This window comes from Eriocheir sinensis, chromosome 24 (genome assembly GCF_024679095.1).
Source record: "Eriocheir sinensis breed Jianghai 21 chromosome 24, ASM2467909v1, whole genome shotgun sequence".
Lineage (NCBI taxonomy): Eukaryota > Metazoa > Arthropoda > Malacostraca > Decapoda > Varunidae > Eriocheir > Eriocheir sinensis.
In genome coordinates, this window is record NC_066532.1 from 3355178 (window position 1) to 3375960 (window position 20783).

The 20783-nt window shown below is 42.2% G+C and overlaps 1 protein-coding gene across 3 annotated transcripts in view; it reads left to right on the forward strand.

Annotated features, from left to right (window-relative positions):
* The first annotated feature begins 205 nt into the window (after positions 1-205).
* Positions 206-20783, forward strand: part of LOC127002773 (LIM and SH3 domain protein 1-like) — a 112291-nt gene continuing 91713 nt past the window's right edge. The window contains exon 1 of one of the 3 annotated variants that reach the window (XM_050868898.1): positions 206-425. In XM_050868898.1, the coding sequence (XP_050724855.1) occupies positions 357-425 (69 nt within the window). In that variant the 5' untranslated portion in view covers positions 206-356. The remainder of the gene's footprint in view (positions 426-20783) is intronic. The other 2 variants (XM_050868899.1, XM_050868900.1) reach the window with 2 other exon arrangements.

Here is a 20783-nt window from a genome sequence, read left to right on the forward strand (position 1 = left end):
CACCTTGCACTCCTGAGAAACCCACCAACCAAAACCAAAAGAACACACCAGTAAACCATACGATGAATCTACACCATGAATGAGTAGCAGTGGGTTATGGAGGAAGACTTGAGACATATGAGAGGGAAGGAAAGGAGAGGGAGGGAGAGAAAGAGGGAGAGAAAGAGCGCACTTCACTTGTTTGACGGGGCGAGGAGACACCTAGTGGGCGCCCCTCCAACGAGTCAGTCCCCGCGAGGAGCTTTGAGTGAGCGGGTGCGCGTAGCAGTGTGTCGTGGAAAAGTGCCTGGAATACCCCTGATCCACCTTGGTGCTAGCCGTGAAGTGAGGGCAAGGAGCACACAGGAATTATAACCATGAGTAAACGGTGTGCGCGGTGCGAGAAGGCTGTGTACCCCCTGGAGGAGCTGAAATGTCTGGACAAGGTGAGCCCCCGCAGCCCCTCTATAACGTATCCTGCCCTTTTATGGCTAAGATAGTTGGGAGGAGGGTTAGTTTGTCCTTCTGTACCCTGCTGGAGTCTGTGGAGGGTATGGGAGGCGTGGGGATGGCATGGAAGGGCGGGGATGTGGGTGTGTGTGCGTGTGTGTGTCTGTGTATGTGTGTGTCCGCTACCCGTGCGTGTGTGTCCCTGGTGGCTGGTGGGGGGGAAGGTTAGGCTGTCCTTCTGTACCCTGCTGACCTCTGTAGTGGGTATGGGAGGCGTGGAAATGGCTTGGAAGGGCGGGGATGTAGGTGTGTATGTCTGCGTGTGTGTCTGCGTGTATGTGTGCGTGTGTGTGTGTGTGTATGCCAGCCAGACAGACAGCGAGGCATCTAACACAGCCGAGATTTCAATGCTTCTCCGCCCTTTTGGTACATTATAAAGCCCTTCCCTGTTCATGTCTCGGCTCAAAAGATCTCAGGAGCCGTCACGCCCTCGCCACACTCCAGTTTTTGTCTCGTGTGGCTTTAAACTCACTCCCCGGCGACATTCCTCAACAGGTGAATTCGCGCGGCTGTGAGTGGGCGGCAGGGAGGCGCGGGCTGGCTGGCCGTGCCGCGCCCACCCTCCCACCCACCCACAGGAAAACGATACTAGCAGGGATGAATACAGTGTGTATTCCAATACGAACACGAATACTTGAAATCACAACGAATACGAATTCGAATACACAAAAATGGTTTTAATTCGAATAGAAATACGAATACTCCATGAAAGTATTCTTGAATGCTTTTCTTTGAAAAGTAACCTGATTTATCACTGTTCTGAGGTCATGCAGCAGTAAAAGGAGCCAGCATTCAGTACAAGGGCAGCACACTTGCCTTTAATACGGCTGTTATTTATGATAATAAATATTTAAGTATTCGTCAGATTTTTCTCAGAATACAAATACTTTTAGCTTCTATTCGAATACGAATGAGAATACTTTGATTTCTATCAATAATTCGAATACGAACACGAATACAACTAAATACGGTGTTGGAATATGAATACCGAATACGAACGGGAACAGTTTTTGGTGGGTTGGTAATTGTGTAGATAAAAGGCTCTTCTTTCTCTCTTCTCTGTGATATCAACCTTAACTTTACCACTGGGGGGCACAAGGTTATCTGTGTCATCTCCCAGCCACAGAAAAATATTATTATGCTGATAACTTTATCCCAGGGGCCGCTGGGGTGGTATTGTTGGGGAAATGTCCAGAAAAACACCCGTCTCTCGTCCTCTCCATTTCCGATATTAGTCCATTCCAGACTTTACACACACACACACACACACACAAGAAAACATTCATCCAGTTGATCGGAAATGCAAAGATAATCAGCTACAGTGTTGTTTGATGTATTTTTTGTTTGAATTTGGATATAACCTACTATTATAATTCTCCACTACCTAGTATATCCTCCTCTTTCCCCACATGCCTACCTTACTTTCCTCTCCCCTTTTCCATCTCAATTCTCCATTTTTTTCTTTTCTGTTTCCCTTTTTCCCTTCCTACTTTTCCTTTCCTTTCCCTCCTTTCCCTCCCTCTCTTCCTCCCATCCTTCCTCTTCGTTTATCCTATAGTGATGTTTGCCGTATCCAACCAACATACCTAACAGACATTTGGAAAAGTGTAATCTATCCAGTTCATCAGAAGCACATATACACTCAAGCTTTAATACTATTTCATGTGTATTTTTGTGTGGAAGTGTCGATATTATACGCATTCATTCAAAAACCAGCTCGACCGCCACTTCCTTCATCTTATTATTCGCTAAAGTAGAAATTCAGAGTCTTGGTGGTATTGTATTTGATGTAATTTCACTGAAGCTGAATTAAGGACTGACCCGCTAATCTTTACCATAGGGTCTGTGTGGCCTGAATTATTTTATTTATTTATTTAGTTGGTTTGAGGTTTAAGGACACCTCCCTAATCTTTACTATAGGGTCTGTGTGGTCTGATTCATTTATTTATTTAGTTGGCTTGAGGTTTAACTAATCTTTACTATAGGGTCTGTGTGGTCTGAATAGCTATGTAAATCAATGTCTTCTAATAGTGATGTTAACCTAAACCAACCACATACTAGAATCGGACATTAGGAAGATTATTTGGTTGATTGGAACAGACAAGAAACGGATCAGAAATAGACCAGACAACCTTCTAACTAATGCAGGGCGCCCTTTCCAGTAAGACAGCTGTTCTTGTGAAATGATACATACCGTACTTATTGTCTGGATACCATTGAACAGAACTGGGCAGCCTTATTTTGCAAGGTGACTTTTTTGCCATGTTACTTCTTAACTGAATCTATCTTAAGTTTACCTAATGTAGCTTAGTAAGTTAGTATGGTATTTTTTTCACTTTCAATTAACTGTAACCTTATTTTAACTTTACCTTATATGTGCATAGTCTAGGTAGGTTGGCATTTTTCCACCTCTAATCAACTTTTCAACTGTATATCTTAACTTTACCTGTTGTAGTTTAGTTTGTTAGTATTTTCCCATTTTCAATTAACTAACTACCTATCTTAACTTTACCTATTATATTCATAGTGTAGGTTGGTTAGTATTTTTCCACATCTAATCAACTTCCTTTTAATTGAATCTATCTAACTTTACCTCACATTGTCCAGTTTGTTTGTATTTTCCCACTTTCAATGAACTAACTTTATCTTTACCTTATAAACTCATAGTGTAGGTAAGTTAGTTTTAGTAGTATAAGTATGTTGTCTAGTTTGTTAGTATTTTTCCACTTTCACTTATCTAACTAACTTGTACTTATCTTTGCCTATCTTTTTAACAGTCCATCTTAGCTTCACCTGATGTAGTCTAGTACCTATGTTAGTATTTTTCCATTTTCAGTTAACTTTATCGTAACTACCTTACATATGCATAGTGTTGCCTAAAGTTAGTATTTTTCCACATATATATATTTTTTCTTACTGAATCTCGTAATTTTACCTGTAGTCTAGTGTGGTTACTTTTTTCACGTTCATTTGACTTTTTAACTTAATCACCTTTACCTGGTGCAAGTTAATATTTTTCCACATTCAACAAACTAGAGTAACTGAAACTTAACTGTCTTGACTTTACCTAATTTAGTCCAGTACATATAATGAAACCTAATTTTTTCTCCATCTATCTCTCTACCTTAACCTGTCCGCTGCGATTGGCATGGATTTCGCCTTCACTGGTAGCCTTGAAACATATAGTCCCAGGTCTTTCTCTGCCTCTGTGGGGGATAGTGGGGTGTTTCCCATGTTGTATTGGTATGCTGGATATCCCCTTCCAATGTGCATGACTACATTTTTCTTCATTGAATTGTAGCAGCCACTTTTTGTCCTATTCCTGTAGCTTGGTGAGGTCTTCTTGTAGGAAATCCGCTGTCAAAGGGTTAAAACTGCCTGTACACCTGCCTATGTCTCACCTGATTATCTCTAATTCCTGCTATTAGTGTGTCATTAATTCACTTTTCTTTCTATGTTTGCATCTTAGCCTCCACTGTTGACTCACCCACATAACCCATCTTTCTTTCCTTTATTCCCATCTGCATGAACTGTCATCACCACCTCTACCAGAGACTGTCACCTTCCTCAAGCTACGGTTACACTAGTCAACGAAATGCTTGGAGTCCAACCTTATGGTTGAACAAACAGCTGTCCATCTAATCCTATCTTTGGACGAGTGGTTAGACGAGTCCAACCTTACCGTTGAAGATGTTTATGTTTCTGCCTTTCCAACGGCGTCAAGACTACAAGGGTAGGTTGGGCTTCTTAAAGAAAATTGAAAAGAGTAGCGATTAAAGATGGGCAAAGAAAATAATGCAAGAAAATGGAAACAAGTCCACCTGGGGGAAAGAGTTAGAGAAGTAGAAAAGGAGAGAACACCTGAGAGAGGAGTGGAATGAGATGGAGAGCAGGGATGTGAAGAAAGTTTAAAGGAACGGACAAGTCAAATGGCAGGTAGGCATGGGTGGCAAGTCGACGTTGAGATGGTAGAGTAGTAAACAGAAGCCAGAGGGAGTAGGCTGGCATGTAGGAGACTGGGGGAGCAAGCTATTGTTTAAAGCAAGAACCGGAACCTTGGAGGTAAATGGCAGGAACAGGGACGGGAGAAACCAGAACCGTGGCTGTAGGACAGGGGAGAAAGAAACAGTGGAACACCTTATTGTAGAATGTAGCAACTATGAGAGGCAGAGAGGGGAGTTAGTAGCAGGGTTAGTGGGCGAGGAGGTTAGAGGAGGACGGAGCAATCTACACGGGGTTTGGGCTGTATGGAGACTAAAAGGAAACAGAAAGAAGAATTGTAAAGCTGGCAAGTGTTCCTGACGCAGTGTTTGGAAAAAAGGGCACAAATACTTGAATAGGTGCACAGAAAAACAATGAAAATAAGCGATTTCAACAACAAAAATAAAATTATAATGCGATAGCGTATTACTGTACAGTGAGGAAAGATACATAACAATACTATTGAAAAGGAAAGTGTGTGAATAAGAAGAGAGGACTGAGAGGAGGACCTATGAAGCGATAAAAAGCGTTACAGGTCAAAAGAAGAAGAAGGCAAATGTTAACACCGCACGCGCACTGGTGGTCAAACGACTGTCTGATTATTGCCACTCTATACATTCTAAAAAATTTTATTCCTATTTCAAGATATTTTTATACTAATAATAAATCCTTCATATCTTATGGTTGAATAAGTTGTATACTTTCTTTTCGAAGATGTCACAAATATGAATACTGTATAACATAGATCTTCAGTTGTGTTCCCTTGGATGAGATCCAAGGGAAGGAGCACAACGGTACTTGTGGAGGCATCTTTCCTCCAACCCTACGCTGGGATTCCAAACGAAATCCTCCAACCTTGGACGATGTTCAACCGAATCGTTGGAATCCAACCATTTCGTTGACTAGTGTAGCCGTAGCTTAAACCCCTTCCCCCTGCATCTCCATCTCTCCCTCCTCTCCCTTCACACACTACCTCCACTGTTGACTCACCCACATTAGTATTGTCTCCTGTAACTGTTTTCTCGTGTAACTTAACCCTTCCATCTACAGTACCTATTTCATATCTGTTGTCCATTTAGTCATTGGTTCATAGTTTATTTTTGCTTACATACCAGGTAACTTTTTCTCACTAGTTTCATATTATTTGGTCTTAGTTTCATACCTGTCAGACTTACATACACTTGTCAGACTTATTTTGCCATTACCTTTTTTTCCTTTTTTACTGCCTGTCAGACTTTACTAGTTTCATTCCTGTTGTTAGTTCTAATTGGAAAAGTGCGTACATACTAAGAGGGAACTTTTGTACACCTGTCAGTCTTTCATACCTGCACCTGTCTAACTTTCTTACCTACATCTGTCAAATTTACACCTGTGAAATTTTCTTATCTACACCAGTCAAACTCTCAAATACATCTGTCCGCCCAGCAGTCAGGCAGGTAACTTATCACGACGTTCTCAGGTGTGTGTCAATTAATTCTGACCGCAACACCTTGACTTACCTGAGAGAGAGAGAGAGAGAGAGAGAGAGAGAGAGAGAGAGAGAGAGAGAGAGAGAGAGAATCGTGATGGCTGTTGGGTATAATTCTCTCAACATTGATTTGACGTAATGGTGGTGGTGGTGTTAGTGGTTATGGTGGTGGTGATGGTGTCGTGTCCTCTCTTAGCCTTGGCCGCTGACCTATACTGACACACACACACACACACACACACACACCGTCTATCCATCCATACATACATACAGCCACACATTCATTAATTCTTACATATACATAATCGTACATACATACATACATACATACACACATACATACACACATACATATGGTCTTGAGTGGCATTCAGCTGAGTCACACAAACTTACTAATCCTGTTTGTTGCACCAGAGCCGTGTGTGTGTGTGGCTGAGCCCTTGGCCTATGTGGCTCTGACTTTCCTTGACACACACACACACACACACACACACACACACACACACACACACACACACACACACACACACTTAGGTTTCCTCACCACCTGTTTCTCCTCTTCCTTTCACTTTCATCGTCCTCTTTATTCTCTCTCTCTCTCTCTCTCTCTCTCTCTCTCTCTCATAGATAGTAAATGATGATTAGTTTATCGAATCCTCTATCATATCTTTTTTGTTTGATAGTGTGTGTAATTTTTTCTGGATCTTTTTTCCTTATTTGGATGATACTGGACTATTGTTGTTGTTGTTGTTGTTGAGTTCATTTCAGTAATAGACTTCATTTTAAGGTTCGTATTATAAAACATTTCATCACCCAAGCCCACATTTCTGGCAAAGTTTTCGTAGGAGTTGTGGGCATTTCCAGGGATAGTTGTATGGCCCTGGTGTAGGTTTGATCCTTCTTCCGTACCGTGAACCTAGAAGAACATGTCTGACAAGGCTTTCGTATGAGTTGTGGGCATTTCCAGGAGTACTTGTATGGCCCTGGTGTTCGTTTGACCCTTCTTCCGTACCGTGAACCTAGAACATATTTGACAAGGCTTTCGTAGGAGTTGTGGGCATTGCCAGGAGTACTTGTATGGCCCTGGTGTTGGTTTGACCCTTCTTCTTTATACCGTGAACCTAGAAGAACATATTTGACAAGGCTTTCGTATGAGTTGTGGGCATTTCCAGGAGTACTTGTATGGCCCTGGTGTTGGTTTGACCCTTCTTCTTTATACCGTGAACCTAGAAGAACATATTTGACAAGGCTTTCGTATGAGTTGTGGGCATTTCCAGGGGTAGTTGTATGGCCCTGGTGTTGGTTTGACCCTTCTTCTTTATACCGTGAACCTAGAAGAACATATTTGACAAGGCTTTCGTATGAGTTGTGGGCATTTCCAGGGGTAGTTTTATGGCCCTGGTGTTGGTTTGACCCTTCTTTTACTGTGAACCTAGAGAAAGAACATATTTGACAAGGCTTTCGTGTGTTGGCATTTGCATTTTAGTTTTAGTTTATTCTGGTGTTGGTTTGACCCTTCTCCCGTACCGTGAACCTAAAAGAACACTCATGAGAACCCGATTAACTTCCTTTTTTGACCCCTGGAAATTGTTGATGTAGGCGTGAAAGCGTCAAGCAATACGGCCCTTTGTCTAGTCAGTGGCTCGTATTCTGTGTAGTCCTTGTGTTATTTTGAGTCCTTCATTATATATCTTCCCATTGTCATTCCTTTTCCTGGTTTTCCTACTTTTCTACTCATATGTTTACGATTTTTACTCTTTAATTCGTCTTTTTTTTCCTGGTTTTCGACTTTGTATACTTTTTTTTTTTTTCCTGGTTCTCGACTGTACATTTTTTTTAATTTCATGGTATCGTTTTATTGCCTTTTTAGTTGTTGTTGTTGTTGTTGTTGCTGTTGTTGTTACCTGGTAGGGCACATGAAGGGGGGGGGGGGAGGTGACTCATCCTTCTCACCTGACATTCCACAGGCCGCAGGTGTTACATGTGTAGGTGACTGCTCTCTCTCTCTCTCTCTCTCTCTCTCTCTCTCTCTCTCTCTCTCTCTCTCTCGCTAACGTTTTTTGACTTAATTCTTCCACAACTTATTTCCTTACCCTATAGTTTCTCTCTCTCTCTCTCTCTCTCTCTCTCTCTTTACCCATTAAATTTCTCTAAGCTTTCAGTACGGTATTTAAATCTTCCTGCTGAGTCAGGTTGGACATGTAAACGAGAGAGAGAGCGGGAGAGAGAGAGAGAGAGAGTAGATCGTGTTGCGTGGTTACTCTGCACTCTTTCGTTCCATAGAAAATAGATTCTCTCTATCTCTCTCTCTCTCTCTCTCTCTCTTCCGTGACCATTCAGGTTTGGGGGAACATTAGTGACGCACCTGACCTCCTCCTCCTCCTCCTCCTCCTCCTCCTCCTCTTCCTCTTCCCACACCCATCTATTCCCTTCCTCCTGCTCCTCTTTCCCTTCTATTTTTTTTCATCATTTCCTCCTCCTCCTCCTTATTCTATATCACATCTTTGCTAATTTATTTTACTGTGTGTGTGTGTGTGTGTGTGTAAAGTGTGAAGTGACTAAGTAATTTTCGGTATCCAACGGTGCTTCATCTTCCTCCTCCTCCCTCCTCCTCCTCCTCCTCTTCTTCTTCTTCCTCTTCCTCCTCCTCCTACTTGTCATATAGTGTTCCTTTTCAAATTAATTACGGTCATCATCATATCATTTAATTTCCTCTTCTCTTCTTCCTCCTCCTCCTCCTCCTCCTCCTCTTCCTCCTCTTCTTTCTTTTCTCATGGTTGTTCTTTGTGTTCTTTCCATTAACTTTCTCACTCTCCGCCCCGTCTCTCTCTCTCTCTCTCTCTCTCTCTCTCTCTCTCTCTCTCTCTCTCTCTCTCTCTCTCTCTCTCTCTCTCTCTCTCACACACACACACACACACACACACACACACAGATCTACGTAACCAAATAGAATAAACTTAATACGTATTTTGTTTTATATTCAATGTTTTTTTTCTTCTTAATTTTCTTTAGCACTGGTTCTAGTAATATTGACTGTACCTTATTTTTTTTCCTTCCTTCCTTCCATCTCTCCTTTATTCCCATACTTCCTTCCTTCCTTCCTTCCTTCCTACGTAACCTTTGATAATTATTACTGGAAGGAAATTGATGCAGAATGAGGAGGGAAATGATTATGAAAAGAAAGAAAAATAAAGAGAAAGAAAGCACTAAAGGAAAGCAAGGCGATTTAGCATTAATTAAAAGATGTAGGAGGAAGATGAAGAAGAAGAAGAGGAGGAGGAGGAGGAGGAGGAGGATGTGTATGCAAAGTGTGTGTGTGTGTGTGTGTGTGTAAGAGAGAGAGAGAGAGAGAGAGAGAACAAACAAACTGAATCCTTACTACTGCTGTTACGTCTCTCTCTCTCTCTCTCTCTCTCTCTCTCTCTCTCTCTCTCTCTCTCTCTCTCTCTCTCTCTCTCTCTCTCTCTCTCTCTCTCTCAGGGTCATATCACCAAGGAGATAAAATCGTCTTGACCGAGAGAGAGAGAGAGAGAGAGAGAGAGAGGGGAGGGGGGAGGGGTCAACCATGGTCTGCACTCCTCCTCCTCCTCCTTACAACTCGACACAACCGTCTCTCCCTCCATCTCCTTCCCTTTATCCTCCCTCCCTCCTCCTCCTCCTCCTCTTCCCTCCCTTCCTCCCTGTTTCTTCTCCCTCCCTCCCTCCCTCCTCTTTCTTCCTTAACCCTTCACAAACATGACTAAACTCCTCTTCCTTCCTTTATTATTTTTTTTCTATATTTTTGTTCTATTTTCTATTTACTTCTTTCTCTTCTTCCTCTCCTCTCTTCCTTCTTTGGGTTCCTCCTTTCTTCGTTTTCTTTCATCATCATCATCATTATCTTACCTCCTCTTTATCTTCTTTTCTTTCTTCTTTTCTTCTCTTCTTAGACTTAATTTTTATTTTCCTTCATTTGTAATGGTAGCAGCATCTCCTCTTCCTCTTCTTCTTCCTCCTCCTCCTCCTCCTCCTCCTCCTCCTCCTCGCTGCGTAACCCTGTCTGGTCACTTTCACTGTAGGATAGTGAAATGCATACACAATACGTACACACACACACACACACACACACACACACACACACACAAACACACGCACACAGACCATTAGTTTTTCTTCTCTTGCCGTTGGCCTCTCTCTCTCTCTCTCTCTCTCTCTCTCTCTCTCTCTCTCTCTCTCTCTCATATTCTTCCTCTTCTATCGTTTCTTTCTTCTCGCTCCCATTTCTTTCTTTTATTCTCTCTCTCTCTCTCTCTCTCTCTCTCTCTCTCTCTCTCTCTCTCTCTCTCTCTCTCTCTCAGGCGGGTCGGGTTAAGCAAAGTTGGGTCTGTTTCGCTGTGTTGAATTAGCGGTTTTGTTCTTTTTTCCTTTTTTTCTTCCTCACGCCATCTCTCTGTTCTCCTTCTCCTTCCTCCTCTTCCTTCGTTCTCTCCTTTCTTCCTTCCCTCTCTTCCATTTCTACGTCCCTCTTTCCTTCCCTCCTTCCTTTCTTCTTATTTCCGTTCGTCGCCTTCACCTTCCTTCTTTCTTTTCAACGTTAATCTTTCCTTCATTCTGTTCTTCCTTCCTGTTCTTCGTCACCTTCCTTCCTTCCTTTCTTTCCACTGTGTTCCTCTTCTTCCGTCTTTCCTTCCTTCCTTCCTTCTTATTTCCATTTCGTTTTCACCTTCCTTTCCTCCTTTCTTTCTTTTCAACGCCCTTTCCTTCATTCTGTTCTTCGTCACCTTCCTTCCTTCCTTCCTTCTTTTCCTCCTTTCTTTCCTACTTTCCTTCATTCCTTTATTCACTCATTTTCTTCCTTTCTCTCCTTCATATTCACCTCCATTCCTTCCCTTCGTCTTCCATTCACTCAATCCATCCTTCCTTTTCTTCATTCATTATTCTCTGTCTCCGTCTTCTTTTCCTTCATACATATCATTTCCATTTTTATTCCTTTCTCTATTATCTTCCATTCGTCCATCTCTATTTCCTTCCTTCTATCCTTCCTTGCTTTCTTCCAACTTTATCTACGCTATCTTTTGTCTTCTTCGCATACAACCTTCTATATAATCACATTTGTAGACGTTTCTAATTCTTTTCATATTTTCTTTCTTTCATTTTTATCATAACTTCATTTCTTATATTTCCTTTATTGTGGTCACCCTCGTTTCTCCATCATTTCTCTTCTTTTTTTCTTCCTTTTTTTCTTATTCTTTTTGGTCCGTTGCGTCATATCCTTTCATAACTTTTCTTTCCTCCTTTCTCTTTCGTTTCCTTCCTAGATTCCTCCGTTTTTCATATCCTTTCTCATAGTATTTTACTGGTACTACATAATCTCCCTCCTCCTTCTCTTCTTCCTCCTCCTCCTCTTCTTCCTCCTCCTCCTTTCCTCCTTCACACATTTTTATCATTTCTTCACCCACACTTCCTCCGACACACACACACACACACACACGCACACAGAGTTGGATGTTTGTTCTCAAATAGCACATACCATATCAATGTGTGTGTGTGTGTGTGTGTGTGTGTGTGTGTGTGTGTGTGTGTGTGTGTGTGTGTGTAGTAATAGTAGTAGTTGTTGTTGTTGTTCATGAGCAACATTACTGCATAACTAAACTATCAAATTTGTCTCCCTCCTCCTCCTCCTCCTCCTCCTCTTCTGTCTTCTCTTATCTCCTCTTCCTCCTCTTCCTTCTCTTTTCTACCTCTTCTTCCTTCAATTAACTCCTCTTCCTCTTCCTTTTCTTCCTCTTCTTCTTCCTCCTCCTCTTCCTCTTCCTTGCTACTGCTGTTGAAAGCTAATTGAGGCTCATAATTGTTTTCCGCCCTTGAGAGAGAGAGAGAGAGAGAGAGAGAGAGAGAGAGAGAGAGAGAGAGAGAGAGAGAGAGAGAGAGAGAATTATATTTAGACCAGCGAAAAACGACAGATGTTCTTGGTGTTTGTCTGTTTGGAAGGGAGAAAGCACTACTGAGAGAGAGAGAGAGAGAGAGAGAGAGAGAGAGAGAGAGAGAGAGAGAGAGAGAGAGAATTATATTTAGACCAGCGAAAAACGACAGATGTTCTTGGTGTTTGTCTGTTTGGAAGAGAGAAAGCACTGCTGAGAGAGAGAGAGAGAGAGAGAGAGAGAGAGAGAGAGAGAGAGAGAGAGAGAGAGAGAGAGAGAGAGCATGGTAACAAGAAAGTCTAAAGCAGCCGTTGTATACATGTCACACACACACACACACACACACACACACACACACACACTTTCAAATCTTGCGTGCAAAATTAATGAAAAAAAAGTTTAAAACCTGTTAAAAAGTGCCAAGAAATGTTTTAAGAAAGTTTTGGAGAGAGAGAGAGAGAGAGAGAGAGAGAGAGAGAATAAGTAAATAAAATATAAGCAATTCAACTTGAGTGGCTTCGGGCAGTTGAACTTGATAACTCTCTCTCTCTCTCTCTCTCTCTCTCTCTCTCTCTCTCTCTCTCTCTCTCTCTCTCTCTCTCCTTTTATTTCCTCCTTTTTCTCTCTTCTCTTATCTCTCTCTCTCTCTCTCTCTCTCTCTCTCTCTCTCTCTCTCTCTCTCTCTCTCTTTCTCTCATTGTACCTCCCTTATCGTTTGTTTGCATTCTTTCCTCCACTTCCTCCTCTCCTCCTCCTCCCCCTTGAACTGAAGATGCGTAGAACGGTTTAGGAAGACTTTTTTTTTATCTGAAGGAAGTATTTGTTTGTTACTTGGTCATATCCTCCTCCTCCTCCTCCTCCTTTCCTGTCTTCTCTCAGTATTCCAGTGTTTATTTTTCTTCTAAGCTGTTTTCTTCTCTTGTTTTCCTTTCTCTTCATTTTCTTTTATCTTTCTCTCTCCATTTTCTTTAATTTCTGTTTTTGTTTGTTTTTCTTCTCTTGTTCCATCCATTCCCTGTTCTTCTTGTGTTCTTTTTTTTCGTCTATTTATCTATCTTTTCCCGTCTTCATTTTTTCTTTTCTTTGTTTTTGTTTCTTTTTTTTCTTTTTCTGCTTCCAATTCCTCTTCTTTCTCCCTTTTTGTGTTTTTTTTATTGGTTCTTTTCCGTCTCTCTCTCTCTCTCTCTCTCTCTCTCTCTCTCTCTCTCTCTCTCTCTCTCTCTCTCTCTCTCTCTCGGCACGTACTACTTAGGTTTAATTTCATGCAGCATGGCCAGAGAGAGAGAGAGAGAGAAAGAGAGAGAGAATCCTAACAGTAATCAAATTGGGAATGTTTTTTTCGACTTCCTGTTCATTTTTTTGTCATTTGTTATCGTTTCTACCTTCTTCCTTCCTCTCCTTCATTTCTCTTCTCTTTGTTTCCTCTCCTCTCTCCTCTTTGCCCTTGTTTATCTAATTCTGCTTTTCTCCTTTTTTCTGTAACTGTTCTGATGGTCTCTATAATGCAGTGGTGTTCTCTCTCTCATTCTTTATAATTATATTTATCGATTTTACATACAAAAACCTCTAAATATTGAAGTATTGTGTGTCAAAGCTGAATTTTCAGGGCTAATGGTACGGAGACGAGCACTGAGGCCACGCGCAGCTGTAGCATATATATATCCTAAACCCAGCATTACCCTTACCATATATCCGGGAGACCTTTTTGATATCACTAAAGAAAGTCCTGAAGAATCCCATGGTGTGTGTATGTGTATGTGTGTGTGTGTGTGTGTGTGTGTGTGTGGAGGCGTCGCTAGCATCAACACCCAATCCTGAGTAGCGACACCCGGCCCCCACAACACCAAACAGTCGCCTAGTGTGATCACCACCAAGCGGCTCGATGGCTGACTCTGTGTTCTCTGCCCTGATAATGCGACAGCTGTGTAAAGTGTAGCTGTGGCTTAGGATTTAGATTTATTACAGTACTTATACATTTGTAGTGATGGTGGTGATGAGTATGATGGCAGAAGTGATAATAGTAATAATGAGATAAATACGAGTCACTCTTTAAATAACCACAACCGCACGCTGACCACTCGACCACCGCCCTATTCTGTTAATTGTGAGGGGCTTATTTCCGCATTTAGCCTGAATTTGAGATGGATAGGGCTTGCTTTCAGACCTACCAATCATATACAGTTACTCGAGAAAGGGGAGTGGCTTATTTCCGCATTTAGCCAAAATTTGAGATGGATATGGCTTGCTTTCAGACCCATCAATCATATGCACTTACTCTAGAAAGGGGAGGGGCTTATTCTCGAAGTCACCGTGAATTGTGGACAGTCAGGGGGTTCACGGGCGATGTCTAGTACCAGTGAAACCTATACATACTTGAGATACTTGAGATGTTTCTGCTAGTACCAGTGAAACCTATACATACTTGCGTTACTTGAGATGTTTCTGCTAGTACTGATATAGGTCATGTACTTACACTAGAAAAGGGGGGAGGGGCTTATTCTCGAAGTCACCGTGAATCGTGTACAGTCGATGAATTCACGAGGGATGTGTAGATGTGATTTCGGGTGCCCATGGGTCAGCGGGGAGCAACGTTGCCAGATTGTCGTACTCAGCCTCTTATATTTTCTAACTTCTGACCCAAATACTGTCTCCTGGACCCAATAACGAGATTCCTTTATATATATCGTTAAAATAGTTAATTCCTGATGTTTCTTGGCAATAGTTAGGCGTCAAAAACCGGTAAATATTATGCTCTGAGTACGATAATCTGGCAACGGTGGTGGGGAGATAAAAACAGTGGTATTCGCGGAAACACTCGTGATTGCATCGGTGTTATCTGCGGGTTGGAGGAGGGAGTCATTTAATCTGTCGGGCGGGCGAGGAGATACAGCCGATAGTCAGTGTTATCAGAGTGAAGAGAGACTGAAAGAATGACGGGGAGGGAATGTCCAGAAGAGAGACGGTGAAGAAAATGGGACGGATTGTCAGAAACGTAGACGAGCGGTGATGATGGTGGCAGTAGTAGTAGTAGTAGTATAGGAAGTCTGAGCATGACCCCCTGAATCACAGAATATCAGAAAGACTTATTTTTACATCTGTAGGAAGTCAAGAAGAGAAAGAAGAAGGGAGATGAAAGAAAAATAGAAATGAAAAAAATGCGAAGAGAAAGAAAGAAGTAGATATGAGAAAATGCGAAGGCAGAAAGTAGAGAATTGAAAGAAGTAGAAATAAGAAAATGCGAAGGCAGAAAGTAGAGAATTGAAAGCAGTAGAAATAAGAAAATGCGAAGGAAGGAATGAAGGGGCGAACAGACTAAAAGATAAATAAGTATATAAGAGATTAAAAATGAGGAAGAACAGAGCTGATGGAGAGAATTCGAGAAAGAAGGAAGAAGTTAGAATAAATAGATGAGAGAAGGAGTGAATGAATGAATGGGGAGGACGAGATAAAAGATAAGGAGCTAGAGACGAGATAAGGACGACAAAAAGGCCTGATTGAGATAGTTTGAGGAAGAAGGAAGGAGATGAAAGCTGACAAACTGACGGTGATAGAAAGCGGTACAGAAGTAAACAACGAATATAGATAACTCAAACAACAGAGGGAACGTGTATCACCTTGCGGGAACCCATGATAAGCTTGCACGTCGTGGTTTTCCCTCCTATCTTGATACACTGGTCCCCTTATTTTTTCATACACTGGTGCTAGCGGTGGGATACGTGTTGCTCGACTAGTAAATATTAAATCCAGGAGTTGCCTCGAACCACACACACACACACACACACACACACACACAGAGAGAGAGAGAGAGAGAGAGAGAGAGAGAGAGAGAGAGAGAGAGAGAGAGAGAGAGAGAGAGTAAATCACCTTGCGGGATCTTATGATAAGCTTGCACGTGATGGCTCTCCTCCTCCCCCTCCCCCATCCTCTCTTAACACACTGGTGGCAGAGGTGGGATACGCGTTGCTCAAGCAGCCACTGATCCTTTAAGGCCGGTGTTGGTGCTCACTGATCCCTTCTGCTTCACGGTATTATCGACTCAAGCAGTGACATTTGAGGTTAAGGAAATGTGACTGGATAGAATGAAAGAGAAAGAAATGAAGCGAAGGACGAGATGAAAAGATAAAGCTAGAAATGTGATAAAAAGGAGAAGCTATAGATTTGATGAAGAAGAAAGAAGGATAGAGTTAAGGACTTGGAATTAGATGGAAGAAAGAAGACAAGGTGAAAAGATAAAGGTAGAAATGTGATAGAAAGGAGGAGGCAAAGATTTGATGAAGGAAGAAGAAGGATAGGACAAGGAATATGGAATTAGAGAGAAGAAAGGATGTGAAAAGGCAGGGAAGTAGATAATTCAAGAAAGAAGGAAGACGAAAGAGTGAGGAGGCAGAAATGAAGGAGAGGATAAGATAAAAGATAAGGAATTGGAGACGAGATAAAGAGGAAGAAAAAGAGCTGTTAAAGATAATTGGAGGAAGAAGGAAGTAAATATGAGAGAAATAGAAATAAAAGAGAAGTAGAAGGAAAGAATGAAGGGAAGGACGAGATAAAAGATGAGGTGGAGAAGAGCAAAAAGAAAGCTGATAAAGAGTATTTGAAAGAGAAGGAAGATGAAATAAGAAAAGGAGAGAAAAGCAAAATAAATGACAAAGAATGGAGACAAGGACGAAATAGAAGGAAAGGGAGACGAATGGAGAGAACTTGAGAGAAGGAAGTAGATAAAATAAAGACCAGTACAAAAGAGAAAAGAGAGGAGCAAATTACACGTGAGAAAGGAGGATTAGAGAGAGAGAGAGAGAGAGAGAGAGAGAGAGAGAGAGAGAGAGAGAGAGAGAGAGAGAAGATAAGGAATTAGAACACAGATAAAGAAGAGAAAAAGACCGGATACAGAGACTTGGAATGGATAAGGAAGTAGGATAATGAGGAGGAGAAGGAGATTACATGATAGAAGAGAGAGATAAGCTTAGTGAATTTAAAGGGATTAGTATTCATATATCAGATGAAGTTAGGTAGATCAGTAGTATCAGTTGGACTTATTCTTAACCATATCTTATCACGCCCCAGTCCATGCTGTAGGGGAGAGTTTGAGTCCGCTGCATATAGGAAAGTTCACATGATGGGTTGTTTGTGGTAGGTCATGTGTTTTACCTGGCAGGTGTTTTGGGGTTACGAGTACACCTGTGTCCGGTTGTGTGTGTGTGTGTGCGTGTGTGTGTGTGTGTGTGCTGCAGCGACTAATGGAAAGAAGGAAAGGAAGAAAGATGAGAGAGGAAAAGAATGAGATATGAGAGAGAGAGAGAGAGAGAGAGAGAGAGAGAGAGAGAGAGAGAGAGAGAGAGAGAGAGAGAGATTCAAGTCCTCACAAGGGTTAGACAAGGTAGGTGAAAAGAATAAAAAGGACCCTTCCTATGAGAGAGAGAGAGAGAGAGAGAGAGAGAGAGAGAGAGAGAGAGAGAGAGAGAGAGAGAGAGAGAGAGATTCAAGTCCTCACAAGGGTTAGACAAGGCAGGTGAATATAATAACGAGGACCCTTACCTTACACAGAGAGAGAGAGAGAGAGAGAGAGAGAGAGAGAGAGAGAGAGAGAGAGAGAGAGAGAGAGAGAGCACCCGCAGATCCTATTCAAAAGGGACACGTGAGCCTCAGGAAAGGAAATAATAGGGTGGAGGAGGACGAAGAGGAAGAGGAGAAGGATGAAGAGGGGGAGGGGAGGAGGAGGAGACAACAGCACTGAAGGACTCTGAAGGATGGGGGAGTGAAGGGGACTTGTAGTAAAAAAAAAGTAAGGTTATTTTTTTTTTCTTCGTCTTTTTGGAGTGTCGTTGGTGGAGTTAAGTGCCGTAAAGTGAGAGAGAGAGAGAGAGAGAGAGAGAGAGAGAGAGAGAGAGAGAGAGAGAGAGAGAGAGAGAGAGAGAGAGAGAGAGGATGTAAGAAAACAAGAATGAGAGAAATAGAAGGAGCAGGAAAGAATGAAGGGAAGGACGAGATAAAAGATAAGAAAGTGGAAAAGAGCAAAAAAAAAATAGAGAGAATTCGAGAGAGAAGAAAAGAGATGAAATAAAAAAAAAGTAGAGATGAGATAAGGAAAAGCACAGTATGAGAGAGAGAGAGAGAGAGAGAGAGAGAGAGAGAGAGAGAGAGAGAGACGATATAAGAAAAAAATAGGTGTAAAAACTGTGTCAGAGCAGAGGGGAGGAAAGGATTGAGGGAACTCACGCCACAACGGATTCGAATCTGGTTTCACTACAATAGGTTGCTTCTTAACTAGCTTCTAATTGCTGTAGTTAGAGTGAAAACCAAAGCACTCGAAGAAAACGGGACACTACTGTACCACTGTAGTGACCCTCTAAGCCTTCCCGTTTTCTCCACCTTCAGTTCTTGAGTCTACCCTTTAACTCACCACGTTCTTTTTCCCTTCTCCCACTCTCAGCACACTGTTCCATTTCCTTACATCAACACATTTCCAAAACATTTTCTCTATCGATATGGGTCACTACATCTTAAATACCATTACCATATCATCACCAACATTATAACAAAGTTACTCACACATAAGAACACCGGTTTATCAAAATTGTAAATATTATCGTATATCGACGTCTGTAAATAATTATTCGCCGTTTATTAAACATGTATTATCTCGAAATATATATATATATATATATATATATATATATATATATATATATATATATATATATATATATATATATATATATATAAAGGAAGTATTGTGGAAGATATAGAGAACAGGTTTAAAGAGATTTTCCTTGATATAACTTATCTTTCTCTAACTTTGCTCAACTTGTCGTGTCCTTCAGTGTATCGTAACCTAACCTAACCTCATCTTTACGCTGCACTGTACCCAATCCAGCAATGTCTAACTTTGCTTTGATTAATCAATCCTAACTTAACCTAATCTCATCCTCACCTTATCTAACCCCACTATGCCTAACCTAACGCCGTCCAACCCTCAAACCTTATTCAGCATTTTCTAACCTAACCTAACCTCATCTAACACCTAACATCTAACCCAACACCATCCCACTCTCAAACCTTCCTCTTCAGCCTCTCCAAGCCTAACCTAACCTCGTCTTCACCTTATCTAACCCCACTGTGGCTAACCTAACACCGTCACACTCAAACCTTCCTATTCACCCTCTCTAAGTCTAACCTAACCTCCCAAAGACCTTCCATCCTCAACACTAACCAGCCCAGGTGTGGGGTTCGCAATCTCCCGGCTGGCAGGTGTTCAAGGCTGGGGTGTGGCTTGCTGATAAGGGAGCTGAGAGACGGCTTAGTGATATCAGGTGAATCTGTGGGAAGAAGGGAAGGTGTGGTGCTTGATAAGAGAGAGAGAGAGGGGGGGTTGGGGGGGGGCTCAAATGTGCTGAATACGAAATAGAGGGTGGGTTTTTTTTAGGGGGGGGGATGGAAAAGGGCTTTTTTTTATAACAAAGGAGACAGCTCAAGGGCACACACACAAAAAAACAATAATAAAGAAAAAGCCCGCTACTCGCTGCTCCCAAAAAAGAATCAAAAGAGGTGGCCGAAAGAAAGGTCAATTTCGGGAGGAGAGGTGTCCTGATACCCTCCTTTTGAAAGAGTTCAAGTCGTAGGCAGGAGGAAATACAGATGAAGGAAGATTGTTCCAGCGTTTACCAGCGTGAGGGATGAAAGAGTGAAGATGCTGGTTAACTCTTGCATAGGGGTTTGGACATTATAGGGATGAGTATGAGTAGAAAGTCGTGTGCAGCGGGGCCGCGGGAGGGGAGGAGGCATGCAGTTAGCAAGTTCAGAAGAGCAGTCAGCGTAGAAATATCGATAGAAGATAGAAAGAGAGGCAACATCGCGGCGGAATTTAAGAGGTAGAAGACTATCAGTAGGAGGAGGAGAGCTGATGAGACGAAAAGCCTTAGACTCCACTCTAGTCCAGAAGAGCTGTGTGAGTGGAGCCTCCCCACACGTGAGATGCATACTCCATACGAGGGCGGACAAGGCCCCTGTATATGGATAGCAACTGCGCGGGGGAGAAGAACTGGCGGAGACGATACAGAACGCCCAACCTCGAGGAAGCTGATTTAGCGAGAGAGGAGATATGAAGTTTCCAGTTGAGATTTTGAGTTAAGGATAGACCGAGGATGTTTAGTGTTGAAGACGGTGACAGCTGAGTGTTGTCGAAGAATAGGGGATAGGTGTTTGGAAGATTGTGTCGAGTTGATAGGTGGAGAAATTGAGTTTTTGAGGCATTGAAGGACACAAGGTTCCTTCTGCCCCAATCGGAAATGATAGCAAGGTCTGAGGTTAAGCGTTCTGCAGCCTCCAGTCTGGAGTCTGTACTTCCTGTTGAGAGGGTCTTCTATTGAAAGAAGTTGAATAATGCAGAGTGGAGTCGTTGGCGTATGAGTGGACAGGACAGTTTGTTATGGAAAGAAGATCATTGATGAATAACAGAAAGAGAGTGGGTGATAGGACAGAGCCCTGTGGTACGCCACTGTTGATAGGTTTAGGGGAAGAGCAGTGACCGTCTACCACCGCAGAGATAGAACGGCCGGAAAGGAAACTGGAGATAAAGGAACAGAGAGAGGGATAGAATCCGAAAGAGGGCAGTTTAGAAAGCAAAGACTGGTGCCAGACTCTATCGAAGGCTTTCGATATGTCCAGCGCAACAGGGAAAGTTTCACCGAAACGGCTAAGAGAGGATAACCAAGAGTCAGTCAAGAGAGCAAGAAGATCGCCAGTAGAGCGCCCCTTGCGGAATCCATACTGGCGATCAGATAGAAGGTTAGAAGTGGAAAGGATTGAAAGGATTGATTCAAAAGCTTTAGATAGACAGGAAAGTAAAGCTACAGGGTGGTAGTTTGAGGGATTGGAACGGTCACCCTTCTTAGGCACAGGCTGTACAAAGGCATACTTCCAGCCGGAAGGAAAGATAGATGATGATAGGC